Here is a 16,580-nt window from a genome sequence, read left to right on the forward strand (position 1 = left end):
ATTTGAAGTGTCTGGAGGATGTGGGTGGGCTTGTAGAGTGACATAGATTATTTTTCCATGACCATGAAATAACCTCAGTACTTTGTATTTTTAGACTATTGATAAATATTATGCACACATTCATCTCTTAAGTACCGTAAGCCCCATCAGATTTAGTTTGTTTTTCAGCTTTACAAGACATTTCTTTGATGAAGTGTCAGATATTTGCAGTTGGCCTCCTGTACAGTTTTTCCTATTTGCTCATTTTTTATGACTGCTTTCTTTTATTACCTTTTTGAACTGGCTGTGCTATAGCGAACGCACATACTGGACTCTAGATCAGAGACAAAAGGTCTTTTTAGGAAAGTTCTGTTTAAAGAAATACCAGCTTCACTGGAAAGAGCCATGAACTTGTCTTAAAGGCTTTAACTCAGAGAGAAATTGGGTAAGGATTTAATGTAAGTGATTATATACATTTAGACTAAACAGGTTAGTTTAAAACATAAGAGAAATTGTGCTTGACAGCCCCTACAGGCTCTTAGGTCGGGGCTCTGCTGAAGGAATAGAAGCAACTTGGTTAAAAAGTGAAACTAATGGCCCCTCGATTAAATCAATTTAAAGTCGACCCTTGTGTTCAGGCAAAGCCTTTTCTGTTTCTGCCCTTTCGTACACAGGGGGTACATGCCTTGACTTGACCTGCTGATAACTTGATCTCCATCTGTGGTCTCTCTTCAGCTGACTGTCAGCCCCCCTGCCAAAACCGTGGCTCATGCAGCCGGCCACATACCTGCGTGTGTCGCTCAGGCTTCCAGGGTGCCCGCTGTGAAGAGGTGGCTCCAGAACAGGTGTACATCCGCGATAGAGGCGCTCTGAGGCGTGTTCAACCTGGCACCAACCCCTTCCAGAAAGACCAATCACAGAAAAGGCCCTCAGAAAGAGACGCCATTGATACCACAAAGGCCAAGACCACACGACCTTCGACTACAAGACAGCCAGCCCACACTGCGTAAGTGATTACCTAACTCTTCTTATTTTAGGCAGAAATAGCCCATAGCTTTGCCAGTGCTCAGAAGACTAAAGCCTTTTCTCAGCTAGAAACTGAGGGCTGCCACACTGGAAAAGTTATGACATACAGCAGGTACTACTCATGGTTTGCAAGCTAACAGCTAACAAACTAGCAATAACTTATTATTTCATTCATTAGATTTACTGAAAAGTGCAATAAAGTGTAAAATGTTCTATATCAGTTTTTTTTTTTTTTTAAAAGCTGAAAATGAGAAAAGCCAAAAAATGTGAATTCATAACTGTCCACTGGAGACTTGTGAATGAGCTCTGACTAACTCTCATGTTACAGGGAATTTAAAAGCAAGCCTGGCACAAAAAATGATTTTGTCACTTTAGTTTATTTCCCTTCAGGACAGTGATTCATGGGACACGGTGATGCAGTGGCTAGTAGGTTGGTTATCCCCCCACAAAACAAATGATATTCGGTTATTAAGATACTCCTGCGGCAGTATTGATGCCAACAGTGCCATCTTTGCATCTTCTACCTTACTCACAACTTCACGGCACTGCTACAGACAGACATGCACAAAGCTCCTCTGCTCACGAAAAGCTGAAGTCGTTAATGTTTATAACACTGAACACTTTACGAGGGATTTCAGAGGTCAGTAAAGGTACCATATCAACAACACTGAAGTATTAAACCGTTATCTTTAGTGTTAACATGTTAACGTTAGCCGTGTTACTATTAGCAGTTACCAGCCACCTGTTGTCATTCATGTAGCAGCTAGCAGACTGTAGTTAGATAAAAGACGAATAATTATTTGAGGCTGAACGGGACACAGATGGAATATTGAGACGTGACAGAGCAGATTATGGACACATGGAGAACCGGGCAGGTTGCTGGCTGTGCAGAACAGCAGAGGAACCGTAGCTGAACTGAGCAGAGAGCTGAGAATGTGAAAAAACTAATCTGAGCAAATAAAGAGTAAGATTTCAACCTGCTTTTTTTTTCAGATATTTATTCTATCTACAATTACTCTCATACAGACAGGCTTACAGAAAATCGACACATTGTGCTATTAGAATTTATCTAAAGGCTCATGAACAAACAGCAGTTCATTACCAACAACTTTAGTGCTGGATATGTTTACCATTGTTATAAATCAAGCCAGATGACTGGGTTCATATGTTAAATCCTTAATACACACTAAGTAGAACAAATATCAAATAAAGCAAGTATAAATTTTCTGACTTGCTTTGAAAAGTATTAAGTTAAATCTGTAAAAGGCAGGAAAACCTAACGTGGTGTATGATACAAAAGTATTAACCCATGCTATTTGCTCTTAAAATAGTACAAGGAGATTCTTTTCTTTCTTTAAGCTTTGACCAGTTCTGTGTGTTCTTGGATTTATTGGAATAACTTTGCGACTATAATGTATCCAGCTAATAATTGCTCAGATGAAGGCCTCTTTCACAGTGCATTCAGCAAATTCTCCAAAGACTGCTAATCAGACAGGCTTAATAGTTTCTTGGCTTGGATGACTGACTGTTTTAGTTCCAATCTTGTTGGAAAAAGCTTTTTGGTTTGATTAATCACTTTACCATGACTAGAGCCATATTTTTGGTCAATGATGTTGAAATGGAGTAATTGTTTCCGGGAATATTTTGATGGATTTTTATTGCTTACAGCTTCAAACTTATCTTGTCAAATTGTGCTCTACTTTGGACTTGGGCCCAGTGCTTTTCTAATCCGCTCAAAGTCAGTTTAAGTGCCATAATTCGTTTGGGCACTGAGGTCATCATTTCCTTTTTTGGCCAATTTGTCATTTGGGTAATTTCTCTCCACCAGCCCACTGAAAAATTCTCAATTATGTCTGACATTTATGGCGCTCCTCTTGCTAATTGCCAGCGTCTTGTGTCTTTTTGGGCTTTTTCGCTAGTATTATGGAATTATGCTGGATGAACTATGCACGTGTTTGTGGTAGCACAATAAAACTCAACGAAATGTTTTGGCAGATGGTTCATAAAAGAGTTTTTTTCCCATCCTCCTTCCTAAAACAATTATCTTGAAGTCATAGTAAATCTTTTAATCAATACAAGACTTCTGAAGATTGCACAGTTGCTATGCATATGTTTGCTTTGTTCTTGACTCACAGGACATATTTGCGTCCTGACTCACTGATCTGGGATAAATAGTGAGACTCGGCTGCAGGTTCAACATTGTTCGAAGCCGACAGTGTTTCTGAATCACGAATACCCCAGCTATGACTTTTTCACTGTCGTGTTTCTGCCGAAGCTGACTAACTGCTTGTAAGAAGTGCTATTAAGTTTCCAAATTTCCAAGCATTAGTTGTTGTGACCAACATATTTCTCTGTCATTTTCTGAACAGGATAAACGCTTCGGCCAAGATTGTAAAATGTCTTCATTTAAACATTAATCAAATAGTTATTAGAATACTTGACTCTGAACACTTCCAGGAAGCTATTTGAGTGCTTGTATGATTCACATTTAAAGCTTAGCCCTTGTGAACTGTTGCAGGTTTTCTGCATTGTCAGCCTAGAATGATCTTTCAGGGGTGGAACAGTGCTCCCTCTGGAGAAGTGGTGGATGCAAGTCTCGGTTTCATATATCAGGCTGAGGTTCCACTGTTTTCAAAGCCAGGAAAGCGTGAGCAACGTGAGGTCACAGAGAGTGAGAGTAAGCTAGAAAGACTGGTGCCAAGGCTCAATGAAAGAGTAAGAAGACTGGAGTGGGGAGGACAGATGCTCAGGCTGAGATAGATCATGCTGGCCTTGCCCTCACTTATATACTGAGATAGCAGCTTCCCGGTGCATGCAGCATCCAGCCAGTCTCCTGTAATTTTTCTACTACAAAAGGTGTGAGGTACTATATATGTCTTACTTGGAGCAGGGTTGGCTTGTTATGTCAGCAGCACCCTGTTACTAACCCTGCCTGTCAAGTGGCGCCAAGAGTAAGAAATAGTGTAGAAAAGGAATGAGTCAAACAAGGAGGGAAAGAACAAAAACAATGATAACAAGAGAAAAAGTCAACAAGGTAACATGAAGTTCCAGGATATACTGTAGTCGGATCTGTTGTAATTCTTCTGTCCAGACACGTTGCTTGGCCTTTTCACTGTCCAGTCAATACTCAGCTTTGAAGCCCAACTGTGCGCAAATGTCAGGAGGCGGCAGACAGGGAAAGTGTAGTGTCTGCGGCTGAGGTTTGTCAACATCTCTGAGAATCTGATACTTTCCTTAGTTTTCGGCAGGCCAGCAAAACTTCTGCGTCTGGACTCAGGCTTTTTTTGATTAGGCACTGAGTAACCGAAATTCATATTGTGGTTTGGTAAGTTTGTTACAGAGTGTTTTTACTTAACTATTTACTCAGTAACCAAATAGAGAATGTTGCAACATCATCTTTCAAATTGCCATTGCATGAAAGAAATTAGGATGTCAACACTTGACTAAAATATTTATTTTCTTTGGTTTTCCATTTATGTTTTTAATTGTGTTATATAATAAATAAGAAAATATGAAATTACTTAGGCCTCAGACACACAGGCCTAGAGTGTAGCTGGTGAACTCCTGCCAACTTCCTGTCTAGGGAAAAAAAATGCATTCCCCACCCAGTTGGTGAGTAGTTGCTAGCTGGAAAGAAGGTGCGCTTGTGATTACTCTGGTCACTAGGAGATTGCATGGAAGACACAGACTTGTCTGCATGTACTTTTCAAGCTGTAGAAATGAAGAACTTCACAGTAAAAGTTTTGCCTTACTGCTGCAACCAACACTTGTTTTCAGGGAAAACTACTAGCAACTACCAGCAACCAACAACAACCACTTGCCAACCAGTTGTGTAATGCAGACGTTGCCCTAGTGATGGTTAGTTGCCAGGGAGTCACTGATTAGTCTCTAGGCCTGTATGAATGGGGTTGTACCGGTTTTACAGCAATTGGCAGCGACCTCCAGCAATCACTCGCAACTGGTCAGAGAATGCACATTTTTCCTTAGTGACTGGAGGTTTCCAGATGTTCGCCGACAGGTGTGACTGAGGCTTCACTTGAGCATTGTTATGCGCAAACAACACAAAATAATTTATTTTGGGATTCAAAATACCTTATCATAATGTTATAATGTAATATTACTCAAGGTTAAGAGTCAAACATCACTCTGGAGGTATTCTCACCTTGTGAAGCAGCTGGATTGTTGCAAGACTCAGGAGTTCATCTTACAGTCTACGTATGACTACTCTGCAGTCAGACTTCTTTTAAGAACTGGCCAAAAAATTTACACTTATCACCCTTTTTTTCTTAAAAGGACCAGATTCATCTGACAGAGCTGCAGTGACTTCTTCCCAACTTTCAAAGCTCCTCTCACCTCGGCTTGCTTTTACTCTTCTGCACTCTTGTATCCCACTTTGTTGTTGATGTGGCTGGTGGATGGTGATAGCCAGGTTTTTGAAACTGCTTGCCCTGTGTCTTCCAGGATGGTTCAGTGTACAGTCCATTCCTATTACACATCCCTGTTAATCCATATCAATTTAATACAGTCTTCTCCTAAGCTCATGCATGGGTCAAAAGTATGTTTTTTTTTTCATGCAAAATTTTATGTTTTCTTGTTGCAAGTCACAGTATTCTGTTAATTTCTAAGCTTCCATCTAGCTTTTTTTCTCCTCAAAAAAACTCTTTAAGTTTGTTTAGAAGAAAAACAAAATTAAGCTCATTATTAGCTCATTTTGTAAAAATTGTTTATTCAGTTACCTATTCAGATGTTCAGCCTAACTAAGCCAAATAAGCCAAATGTCTTTACATCTGTACAGGCAGCCAGGTAGCCAGCATCATATACAGTATGCCAAATGCGTGCTTATCAACAGAGCTTAACTGTTTGTGCGGCAGCTCAGCATCTGTCCGATCTCATGACCAGCCAAGTTAAGGTCTTAGAATTTTCTCCTCATCTCTCTGCATTTCCTTCTCCTCTTTGAATATTTATGAAGTAGAATAAATCAAATCTGCCAAAAAATGTGGAATATTTTAAAACCTTTCACATGTCTTCTCTTCAGTTAAGACCCTCACCTTCTATTCATGGCCACGTGTCTTTATGTTGATTTAGGTTTGACTATGAATAATTTATCTAAATTATTTTTATCACATATTTTTTAACTTCTTTTCAACTTATTTATTAGAAATGACCTCATCCATGGGGATAAATTCTTCCATCAAGAAAAACTGTTTCTTTGGTTGTCTGCCTTTTTTTGTGGGGGGGGCTGAGAATAAAGTGCACCATGAATACCCCCACTGAATGAATTTATGCTTGGCAGCATAAAATAAAGGTCTTGGTGGGATGGACAAAACATATGAGGAGCCTCCTTTGCTGTGGGATTCTGGGAAGCACAATTCCTTGTCATACTCCCTCCTTCTGTATTCCTGTCTTCAGTCTTAAGCCTCTCCTCCGACCTCTTCAGTTTTGTCCCAAATGTCCTAACTGCCTGTTTTGTGGGATTAACCATAAAACGTAAAACTCAGCACATCGTATATGTAACTGGCAAGCCAATAACTGCTTCCTCCTCTGACCTGTAGAACAAATGCAGTTCAGTGTTTCTTGTAATGTCTGTGGTGGGATGTCAGCATGAGGTCCTGTAGATCACAGTTGGCCCCTAGTATGAAGGTCAGGGCCAGTGGTGACCATGTGTAAAGGGCGTATTCACCACCACCACCTATGAGTCCTTCATATAATCTCCACTGCCTTGCCGTCCTCTGACATCAGTTCTCTGCAGGAAACAGAGCTGGGTAGAGCAGGATGTATGCTGCATGCAGGTTACCCCTCTAAAGGTCATCTCTCTCTGGTCTGTTACATGATCTGACTCGGGGCCAGTGTCGGCAGCTACATAGATAACAAAGCTGCAATTCATACCACATAGAATTCAAGCCGTTATGTTTAGACTAGACTTCAGGTCTGAAGACTTTCACACTAGCAAATAAATGACACACTTTCAGCAAAAGAAAGTACATTATTCTACCTATAGTGATACATGGTGGTGCCCATGATGGTACTGCTAGTTAACCCTTCTGTAACATGGTGGTTTGTACCTTACTGAGATTATACTTGAACCTCAGTTTTACACAGTGCAGTGACATCGTACAATGTGAACCCTTTTAGAAACGTACAAACCAATTAACCTCACATATATTTGAACTGTGGGATGGAAACCCACCAGAAACAGGCCCTATAATTTGTTTTTGGCCGAGAATAATGTCTTCTGATATTGAAAAAAAGGCAGATTTCTAGACCTGATGTGGAGTTTATAGTTTTATTTGTCCAAAGTTTACTGTTTAATGTGAGAAGAAAATCAGCCCCATAAATTAAAGTCAACACTTCAGTTGATATTTGATTGTCATCCATCGTTTTCCACTTATCCATTGCAGGGCCTATCCAGCAGCCATAAGGCAAGAGTACACTCTGCATGGGTCTAATAAAGAGAGACAGACAACCATTCGCTCTCACATTCACACCAATTTAGATTAACCAAACCCCACCAAATGCATGTAGCTGGACTGCATGCGGAAGCAGGAATAGTCAGAGAGAACCTACAAACACGACACGGAAAGCCCAAATGGTTGGAGGTAAACCCAGGACCTCTTTGCAGTAAGGCAACAGTGCGAATCCACCAAACCACCGTGGTGCTCCACATAGCGTAGCAGGAGTTTTATTCTTTAATTTTAGATTGTGGTGGCACACAGAGTCAAAATTATGAAACCTGTCCCTGTCCAAACAGTTCTGAATGGTGTAGTGTCAGTGTGGCAAATTAGTGAAGGGGGTGTGGAATAATTTGACTGTTACAGTGAACGCTAAAAGCTCTTGTTCATAGGCAGACAATGTGGGCGTAGCCCCACCACACTTCACTGAAAAGCAAAGTGATCACACTGATTATATTGAATGATTGCAGCCACAATGCTAATAGTAATTTAATCAAATTTATTATCATTGTTAGAATAAGTATAAAACATATAATACAATAAATCTGATTAATAATCACTATGATGTGCTCAAAATGTACAACATAAAGTCGTTCAGTATTGTCAGATTCAGTGTTTTCACAAAAAATGATTCAATGCAGTCAGGTAGGAAATATAACTTTGGGTTTAAATGCCACTAATATTGGAAGTACTGGATGAAACGAAGTTAGATCATTGTGTCATCAACACTTGTTCTTTGTTTGAATTTCCTCACAAGTAATTCACTCGTATTACTACAAGAAAAAGAAAAACGCCCAGTGTTCTGGTCATACGTACAGGTTCTCTGCTTATATCGGCCCCACCATTTTCCTGGTGACTAATAGGGCTGGCGGTTATGTGGCTTGTTGACTCAAGGCTTTGTACATAGCCACACAGCCATTTCTCAGAGGAAACTGTGGTTGTAGTGGGAGTTTTCCATGTTAATCATGGATCACTGGTTGCTTTCACTCCCACTCCAGACAAACCACACCACCAGCGCTGCTGGGACCTGTCAAAATCCCCTAGGTGTACTCTGCACCTGCGCTGAATTATTGTTTTGCTGTTATCGCCGATTTTCTTAGGAGCAATGATCACAATGCTCGCCGAGGAATTTCAGGTATCAGACGCAAGAGAGACAAAGAGCTTAAACGCAGAAAGGCAGGAGTGGATATTCGCTCAGCAAGTCTCTGTTACTACGACTGAGTTGAGAGGATAATAAATTAAGAGCAGCCCAAATCCCACATTAGCTTTACATCACATATTGCTCTTGAAACTTATAACTTTGATCAGATAAGTGTTTTCTTATGACTGAAACATATATCCAAGGCTCAGCCTGGGAAAGTTTTCTGACTGTATCACCTGGCAGTCTGCTTTGCTACTCAAAGAAGAACTGTATAGAATCATCCTCTTTTTTTGGCTGCTCCCAAAAACAAGGAGAGCTACACAGGAAGTATGGTTAAAGTATAGTAAAGGGGTAAAAGTTAATTCCCACAGGTTGTGTGCGCGGCTCTCCTCTGAATAGGGCTCTCTTCTAAACCAGGCATATGACTGCATGTCTAGAGGACTGATTTGTCTCCAGGCATGGGAGTGAAATTGTGTGGAGTCAGGTTCACCAGCTTTCTGCTTGTTTATACAGTATTTTGTGCTGATGTTGCAAACTTGACATGTACCCTGAAGCTCAATCCCTGGTGAGCTTTTTTTAAATTTGTGAATGGCCCAGGGCTTTCTGGAGTATGGCTTAAGGTCAACTGTTGTGGTTTTATAGGACTTGATGTGGTAATGGAGGATGCAGGGGGTCCCTTTGCTTTAACATTAATATGCCAGAGTAGAACTATGGAGGCTACCCTGTCCTTAGGTGAACCGTCCACATGATAGAAAAGCCGTGTTAAATTCATCTCACCGTGAAATAGTAAAGATTGATCAACCATTTGTCATTACACTTATTACTATGCGCATCTAAATGTATTCTAGATTGCTGTATGTGAGCAATTTTAACACACAACAATACTAACCGAGCCAGGCCAGGAAGAGTTGGTGTTTTTTTTTTTTTCCTACAATCACAGAGCCAAACTAGTCCCATGAGTGTTTGGCTTCCTGCTAGGCCAGAGGGAACAAAGGACCATAGAGAACTCAGCACTCAGCATGGGACAGATATGTCTTTCTCTCCCCCGTCCCACCTCTCCTAAAGCCCCATCTGAAACACTCTCTCTGAGTCGCCGTGCCAGCGGGCTCTGCGTTCGTGGCCAAATCCACCTCATCAAGCTGGCCTGTGCAGATGCAGCTGTCGGACGGACAAATACTGTACAGTAATTATAAAAAGAAAGAAGCACGCCTGTCCCGGAATGCTCTCCGGCCTCCACCTCCGGCACTGAGGCAGATGGAGATAGCATCAATCAGACACATCTCCCAGATATGGGGCATGGTGTTGAAAACATGAATTAGCAGTATGGGACCAGTTAATCCATTCAGATGTCAGGATGTAGGGTTCCTGTGGGTTCCCCTGGGGGATGAAGTAGACCTCCAAAAGTTTAAAACTATACAAAAGTAGACCTCCAAAAGCTGGACTTGTTCATGTCTACATTTGCCCTGTGGTCCCTGTAAAATTTCTTTTCAAACCAGCATTATATTCCAATTCAAAAATTTGCTTAATCACTCTTCTAAATGGAAACCCTTTTTGGCTTATCGTGAAAGCAGTCTGACATATGACTCTGACCAGCATATATAGCCTCAGTCAGCAGTTGGTAATGGCTCTTCCTGCTGACCTGTCTTGCGGCGTTTTACTAAGTTAATGATCAGAGCAACTACAATAAACGGGAGAATATTAAATGGCTTCTCAGCTCACCAGGCCTGCAGGCATTTTGGTTCTGGCCCCTGAACCACAGCAACCACACTGATTTTCTTTCATCCAGACTCACTGCTTCCTGGATTTGAAAACCCTGCTTTTTAAATGCTGAGGTGAAAACTTGGCACATTGGCACGGCTACTGCCTGCCCCCTCCCACCCCCCGGAGATAAAAAAAGGGAGCTGATTATTTCACAGGTGCTGGCCTGCGCTGCGTTTGAGCAGACGGCAGGAGTCATGTGTTTTGATCATGTAATGTCGGCAAACCTCAGTGAGGTCAGATTTACAGAAAATCTATTTTCATGCAGACGCTGGGGGAAGTTATACCTATAAAATTAAGTGGAACTTCATCTCTTCATTTGTCTGCGCGGCACTTCGGCTGATCCGAATAACAGTCTTTGCTCAGTCAATTTCTCAAGACCCTTTTCTGCTTTCCATGGTGCACTAGGCCCAGTTGTTGCACTAATATAAGACTCTTCCCCTGGGGGAGAATAAAAAGCTTTCTGAATCAATCCAGCCCCACTGTAACTCATTTCACCCAGGCTCTGGCTGCTACTAGTGGGATTCCTGGAAGGCCGTCCAGACAGAGAGAACATGATTTAATCCAGCCTCCGTGGCTGGTGCGATAAGCCCTTAGACACACCCATATTTTCACAAGGGGGAATATTCTGCCAGGACCCACAATTATCCAAGTCATAATGACTAGAGATGTTATCAAAGAAAGACTGGGCCTTAATTGCTCACTGATGTTTGGCCTTATGCGGCCACGTATACGAGAAAAACTTGTTTTAGTAGAGAGGAGCTTATCGTTAAAGCAATGCACATGTTCCAGTTACTAGGTGTTTTCCTTTTATTCGTACTTTATGTTATGGGACACATGTTGGACCACTGGCACTTCTGGCATATTTAAATTGAATTTCAAAGGTGCACTCAGTTACAATTTGATCATTTTCGTATACAGTGCAAACTCTTTGGAGAAAAAGTCACAAATATTGGAAAAATTCTTTATTTTTTCTTGCCACAACTTAAATGAATAGACCGTTACCACTCTCTTGCCTGTGCAGCACACTTAAGCTTAGTCGAGGGGGAGATAAGGCATATTTTCTGAGCCGTTGAGATATTTGCTTCAATCTAAGACTCAGATATCACCATGTGCGAGCTTCATGATTATCCTGCAAAAGATGCTGCGACAAATGCCAAGACTCTGGAGGTCAAAACATTTACTACCAGACATTAAACATTCACAAAAAGCTGTAATTTAGGGTAAGACTTTAATGTGACAGAGGCTGGTGTTGAGTTATTTTTGAAGTTTCACTGAGCACAAACTTTACCACTATGCCATTGCATGACCTTGTTGCTATGAGGAAGGACACAACAACAATAAAATGAAAGTGTCCTTGGGGTTGGATATTATATTTATTGGTGCATGTTTAGGATCAGACCTCAGGGTTTTATTGAAAGAAACACACAGGGACCTTGGTGGCGAATGATGAATGGATGAGAGTGTTCTCCATAAAGTCTGAGGAATGAGATGTGTGACCGCAGTGGGGTTTTGGCCACCGGTGGTGCAGATGGTTTGGTGCGTTGACTGGGTTGGTAAGAAAGAATAAATTCTGTTTCAGACTTCTTTCACCTCCTAAAATACACCAAGGCTGTTAAGTCAGACCAAAGTCTCCTAACCAAGCTTCTCTCCCCCATTTTCCTGGGGGGCGGGGGAGATCGAATATGGCAAAACAAGGCTATCATTTTTTTAAAAACAAAATAGACTCAAAATATCCAGTGAGCAATTAATTTCTTATCAAATATCAGATACAAAAAGCTCAGATTTGGCTAAATCAAATTCTGAAGCAAACAAGTCATAGTTGGCAACAAGACTCTTAGCCATCCTTCAAGTATCATTACTGCTAATCTGGAATATTTTCCTTGCTACATTGTAGTTGGAGTCTTGGACCATCACACAGATTCACAACACTACTGGGATTTGAATAGCAAAACACGAACAAGAGTCAAGTGTGTATGTCTTTGCTAATGTTCTTGAATAACACCTCCTGGGACTAGTTTCAACAGTGTGCACTCTCCCTCTTTGTCTGCAGGCTCTGTGTAATGTGGAGCACCATCTGCTGTAGAGATTTTGCTGAAAAATGTCTTTGCTGACGTTCTCAATTGTAAAATATTGTACACAAAGATGGATGATTTCTGTCTGTTTCAAAGATGTTCTGGGTTTAATGGTTTTTTGTCTGTTTGTTAGTTGCGTGGCTAATTCTTTCCGAGTTCAGATCTCGTAACCGTTACTTTGCCACATAGTAGGAACCTTTGGAAAGCTTTGGAAAATGGCCAGCATACTTTGTTATATCCCAAACTTTTTGTACCCCCTCACAAAGTGCGCTGTACAGTTCACAGTGCTCCCTCTTTGACTGCGAAAGTGCACGTCTGTCGTGAATACACTCATAAATCTTCGCTTTTCTTTGTTGCCAACAACAGTGTTTGCAGTGGTTGAGTAGTACAAGGTTTTCATTGTTTCAGCTGCTGTTTGCACATTTTTTTTTCCCAGATTTGTACTTTCCCCCCCCCTTCAGTTTGAGCGATGATATGCATATCCAAACACAACTTTTTGAGCCGAACAACAGCGTTTAACGCTTCCTCTGAATGAGATGGATGTGAGTAAACTTTGATTTACACTTGGTCTTTGATGACCATCATTTATTTCCCCATTTAACAAGTAGGCTTCAAATTGCCCTAATTATGTTCAGCTCTTATGTAATAAGGGTTCTTTTGGCTGATGTTCCACATTGGAAAGAGGTAAATGGAGCTATTTAACTTTTTGTTTAAATAAAAAGAATAATGACTCGATTTTCCTCAGCGCTATTGAGCGACTCTTGTTGATTGGTTTTAAATCTGCTGATGGATTCAGAGGTTTGCCACTCATCGCTCCAGAGGTTATGTCCTACTCCACAGAAAGAAAACTAAAACTGGACCAAGTGACAAGGCTGAGAGCCACTGTGACCCAGACTGGGATGCTTGTGCCAGACACTTCTGCCTACTGTCAGGCTGTCTTGTTTTGACAGTCTCGTCAAAGCCAAATGGTTCCATCTAACAAGCAGACAAGCTCTTCGTATCAGCCTATTTTCTGCATTAGCTACTAGAAGTCAACAACCCAAGCCATTACATGTGGCTACAGACTTTGGTATTCTCAAACAAATCAAAATGAAAAATGTGCTATACCAGGTTGGACATGTGCTTAGCTTCAAGTGGTGAGCAAGTTAGTGAAAAACCATTTAATATCACACAGTCCTGACCTTTCCAACTTATTCAGCATCCTGAGGCCAGAAAAAAAGTGTTTCTGCCTGAAATACGTTAAACTGACAAGTGTGCTTTATTTAGCAAGGAGATTTATAGAGACAGTGGGTAATGAAAGCGCCTCAGAGACAGAACTGTTAGTGAATGAATCAGCTGTGGCCCATACATTACTGCGCTGTGCTTCACATAAACACTTATCCGGCGTCGTCATGCAGTGTGGGCTACGGAGACAGTTTAAGGTGTAAACAGTTCTTGAAGATCTGGGTCACTGCATGCATGTGTGTGTGAGCGAGTGCTCGGGGTGAGCAGGATCATTAGATAAATCTTGAATTTCTGTCGGAGCAAAAGGCTAGACACCGGGCAACTTACAGAAACAACAGTCACCACTGGGATGGTTGGAAGCGGTGCTTTTCGAGCAACTGCTGTTGGAGTTTTCTGGTGCTTAAACAAATCCAGATAACTGACTTTATCCACATTTATCCTCGCCCTTCCAGAGATCACAGTCTTAACATGAAAATTCATGCTACACCTGCTATTTTGTTTGGAAGCGTCACTGATTTGGAGGATCTGTAGTCGTTTTGACTGTCCTCCAGTTCTTGATATTGGCTTGTTTTCACAGTGCTTAACTGTGTACTGTTTGTGCTCCAAAAATGCCTCCTCTCCAACTCATTTGAGCCTGACGAGGCTGGAACAGGCATTCACGCCGGCTGTCATGCCTTTGTGAGAGCTAATGTTCACATATTGTAATGCTAAATGAGTTCAAAGATACAGTATGTTGCAAGCTGAGTGCCAAATAATACTTTTTGCAGTGTTTTGGAAGTGTTGCAGTGTTGATTCATGTAGAGCTTAGATTCTTGGCCCCGAATGTGATTTGTAATTTCTTCAGATGTGATGAGGTTTAGCTTTAAATGTTTTCCATGCATGTGAGATGAATGATAATGAGTGATAGTGGACACTGACAGTTACTTCATGTCTTAGTTGGAGGCTTCCTTTGCTGTCAGATATGAGCTGATGCTTTGATCAAGTGTTTGGATCAAGATTTATCAGAATTAATTCTCTCTCTGTGAATATAATTACTGAGCACATGTTCTGAACATGAATTATTTCATTTCGTGGGCTTAACTCAGACAAACTTTGCACTATATGGTAGTGTCCAAGCACAGAGCGTCTATAACTATAAAATGGATATAACCTGATTTCACTTCATGATTTCAGAAGCTTGCACTACTTTGGGCCTTGCTAGTGAAATCATAAATTACATTATGTGTGCTTATTTTGGAGAATGATATCTGATGACTACCAGTTTCACGTCTGCATGTGAAGTGCTGCAATTGTGCTTTAGGGAGATGGCGGGGTCCTTCTCATGCTATAAAAGCATCTCACCAGAAAGTCAGATTTAATATCTGGAATTTGTACATATTATTGATGCTTTAGCATACGCCCACCCACTGCCTGCTTCTAAAGCTTGCATTGGATTTGAGAATGGTATTTCCAGTCTTGGTGTCAGTACATATTTACTGTTTTTTGTTAAAAGGTTCTGATTATTCAGAAAGGGAAGTAGATGTCCCTGCAACCTTTCAGTATTTAAATAACATGAAGCAGTACTAGGATTGCACTGAAGTCAAATTTCTGGCATGTTCAAGAAACCAGTATGAGACAATTTGAACTTCAGCCATCAGAAGATGGGTACACTGCAGTCATAAAAGGATGGCTATGGTCAGCAACAGTACTCACATTTAAATGATGCTCAACTTGTACTAAGAGGCTCAACGTGTGCCAAGAAAATACACCACCAGCAGCCTAATTCATGGATACACAGCAGGATAGATCCATAATTTTATGTTGTTTTCACTCATTTCTGATTGTAACATCCTAAACGTACTGTAGAAATTTAGACTCATCTGACCAGGCAATATTGTTCCACTTTTCTGCTGCCAAATTTTAGCGAACCCATGTGAATTTTAAACTAAGTTTGCTCTTTTGCATAGCTTTGTTATTTGAGTTACTGTTGCCTTCTGACCATTCTGCTTTAACTTCTGTGATCAATAAGGCCTTTTAAACCAGAGAACTGCTCCTCACAAGATTCTCTTTTTCTGACCACAAACCCATGAGATGAATGTGTAGAAAACCCCCCAGTAGATCAGTAGTTTCTGAAATACTCAGACCAGCCTATCTGGCACCAACAGCTATACCATTTACCAGTAACAAAGCCACATAAATCCCCTTTCTGCCTTACTCGGTTTGAACTTAAGGCAGGTCGTCTTGACTATGTTTACTTGCCTAAATGCATTGAGTCATTGCCATGTGATTGGCTGATTAGTAATTGTCCTTGACAGTTGAAAGGTTGTACCTAATAAAGTGACCAGGTAAGTGAATGTGTTTCCTCTTTACCAACTAATATCACATGCTAGCGTTGTCTGTCCTGATTGGTGCTTGGTGAGAGCTTTTTGGATTTCATAAATGCTAAGTAGCTTTGTTGAACTGAAAAGTGTCAGATGATACCAGCTGCTGAAAGACTGAGAACTACTCAGCTATTATTATTTTTTTCCATTCATTTTTATTTGCCTTATTTCAGACTTTGTACCATGTGCTCAGCAGCTCTGTTATTGCTGACTTAAGTGATTTAATTAAAACTGTATGGCCATTGCCTGATACCCCAAACATTACTTCCATCTGTCTGTACAGCCCATGTCCCATGTAAACTTCGAAATTGCTTTCAAGTCACCCAGAACAAGGGAGGGGAATGATTCCGCTTTAAGCCACAGAGGCCTTGACGTCAGAGTGAGGTTGTGCTTGCCCCGTGTGCTCCCTGATCTGCAGGCAGAGAGGGTAACCGTGAGCTCACACTGGGAGGAAACCATTTTGCCATTGAACATACGAGAGGTAGACAGAGCAACATCTGGCTAGGCCTAGGAAGTGAGGCAGGATGCTTGCAGGTCAGGTGTCACTGTTAGTGATGGAAAAACCCAA

The 16,580-nt window shown here is 41.1% G+C and overlaps 1 protein-coding gene across 3 annotated transcripts in view; it reads left to right on the forward strand.

Annotated features, from left to right (window-relative positions):
• Positions 1-16,580, forward strand: part of LOC116322310 (latent-transforming growth factor beta-binding protein 2) — a 90,854-nt gene that overhangs the window by 16,765 nt on the left and 57,509 nt on the right. For all 3 annotated transcript variants that reach the window (XM_039603441.1, XM_039603442.1, XM_039603443.1), the window contains exon 3: positions 715-985. In XM_039603441.1, coding sequence (XP_039459375.1) covers positions 715-985 — 271 coding nt within the window. The remainder of the gene's footprint in view (positions 1-714; positions 986-16,580) is intronic.

This window comes from Oreochromis aureus, linkage group 19, assembly GCF_013358895.1.
Source record: "Oreochromis aureus strain Israel breed Guangdong linkage group 19, ZZ_aureus, whole genome shotgun sequence".
NCBI lineage: Eukaryota > Metazoa > Chordata > Actinopteri > Cichliformes > Cichlidae > Oreochromis > Oreochromis aureus.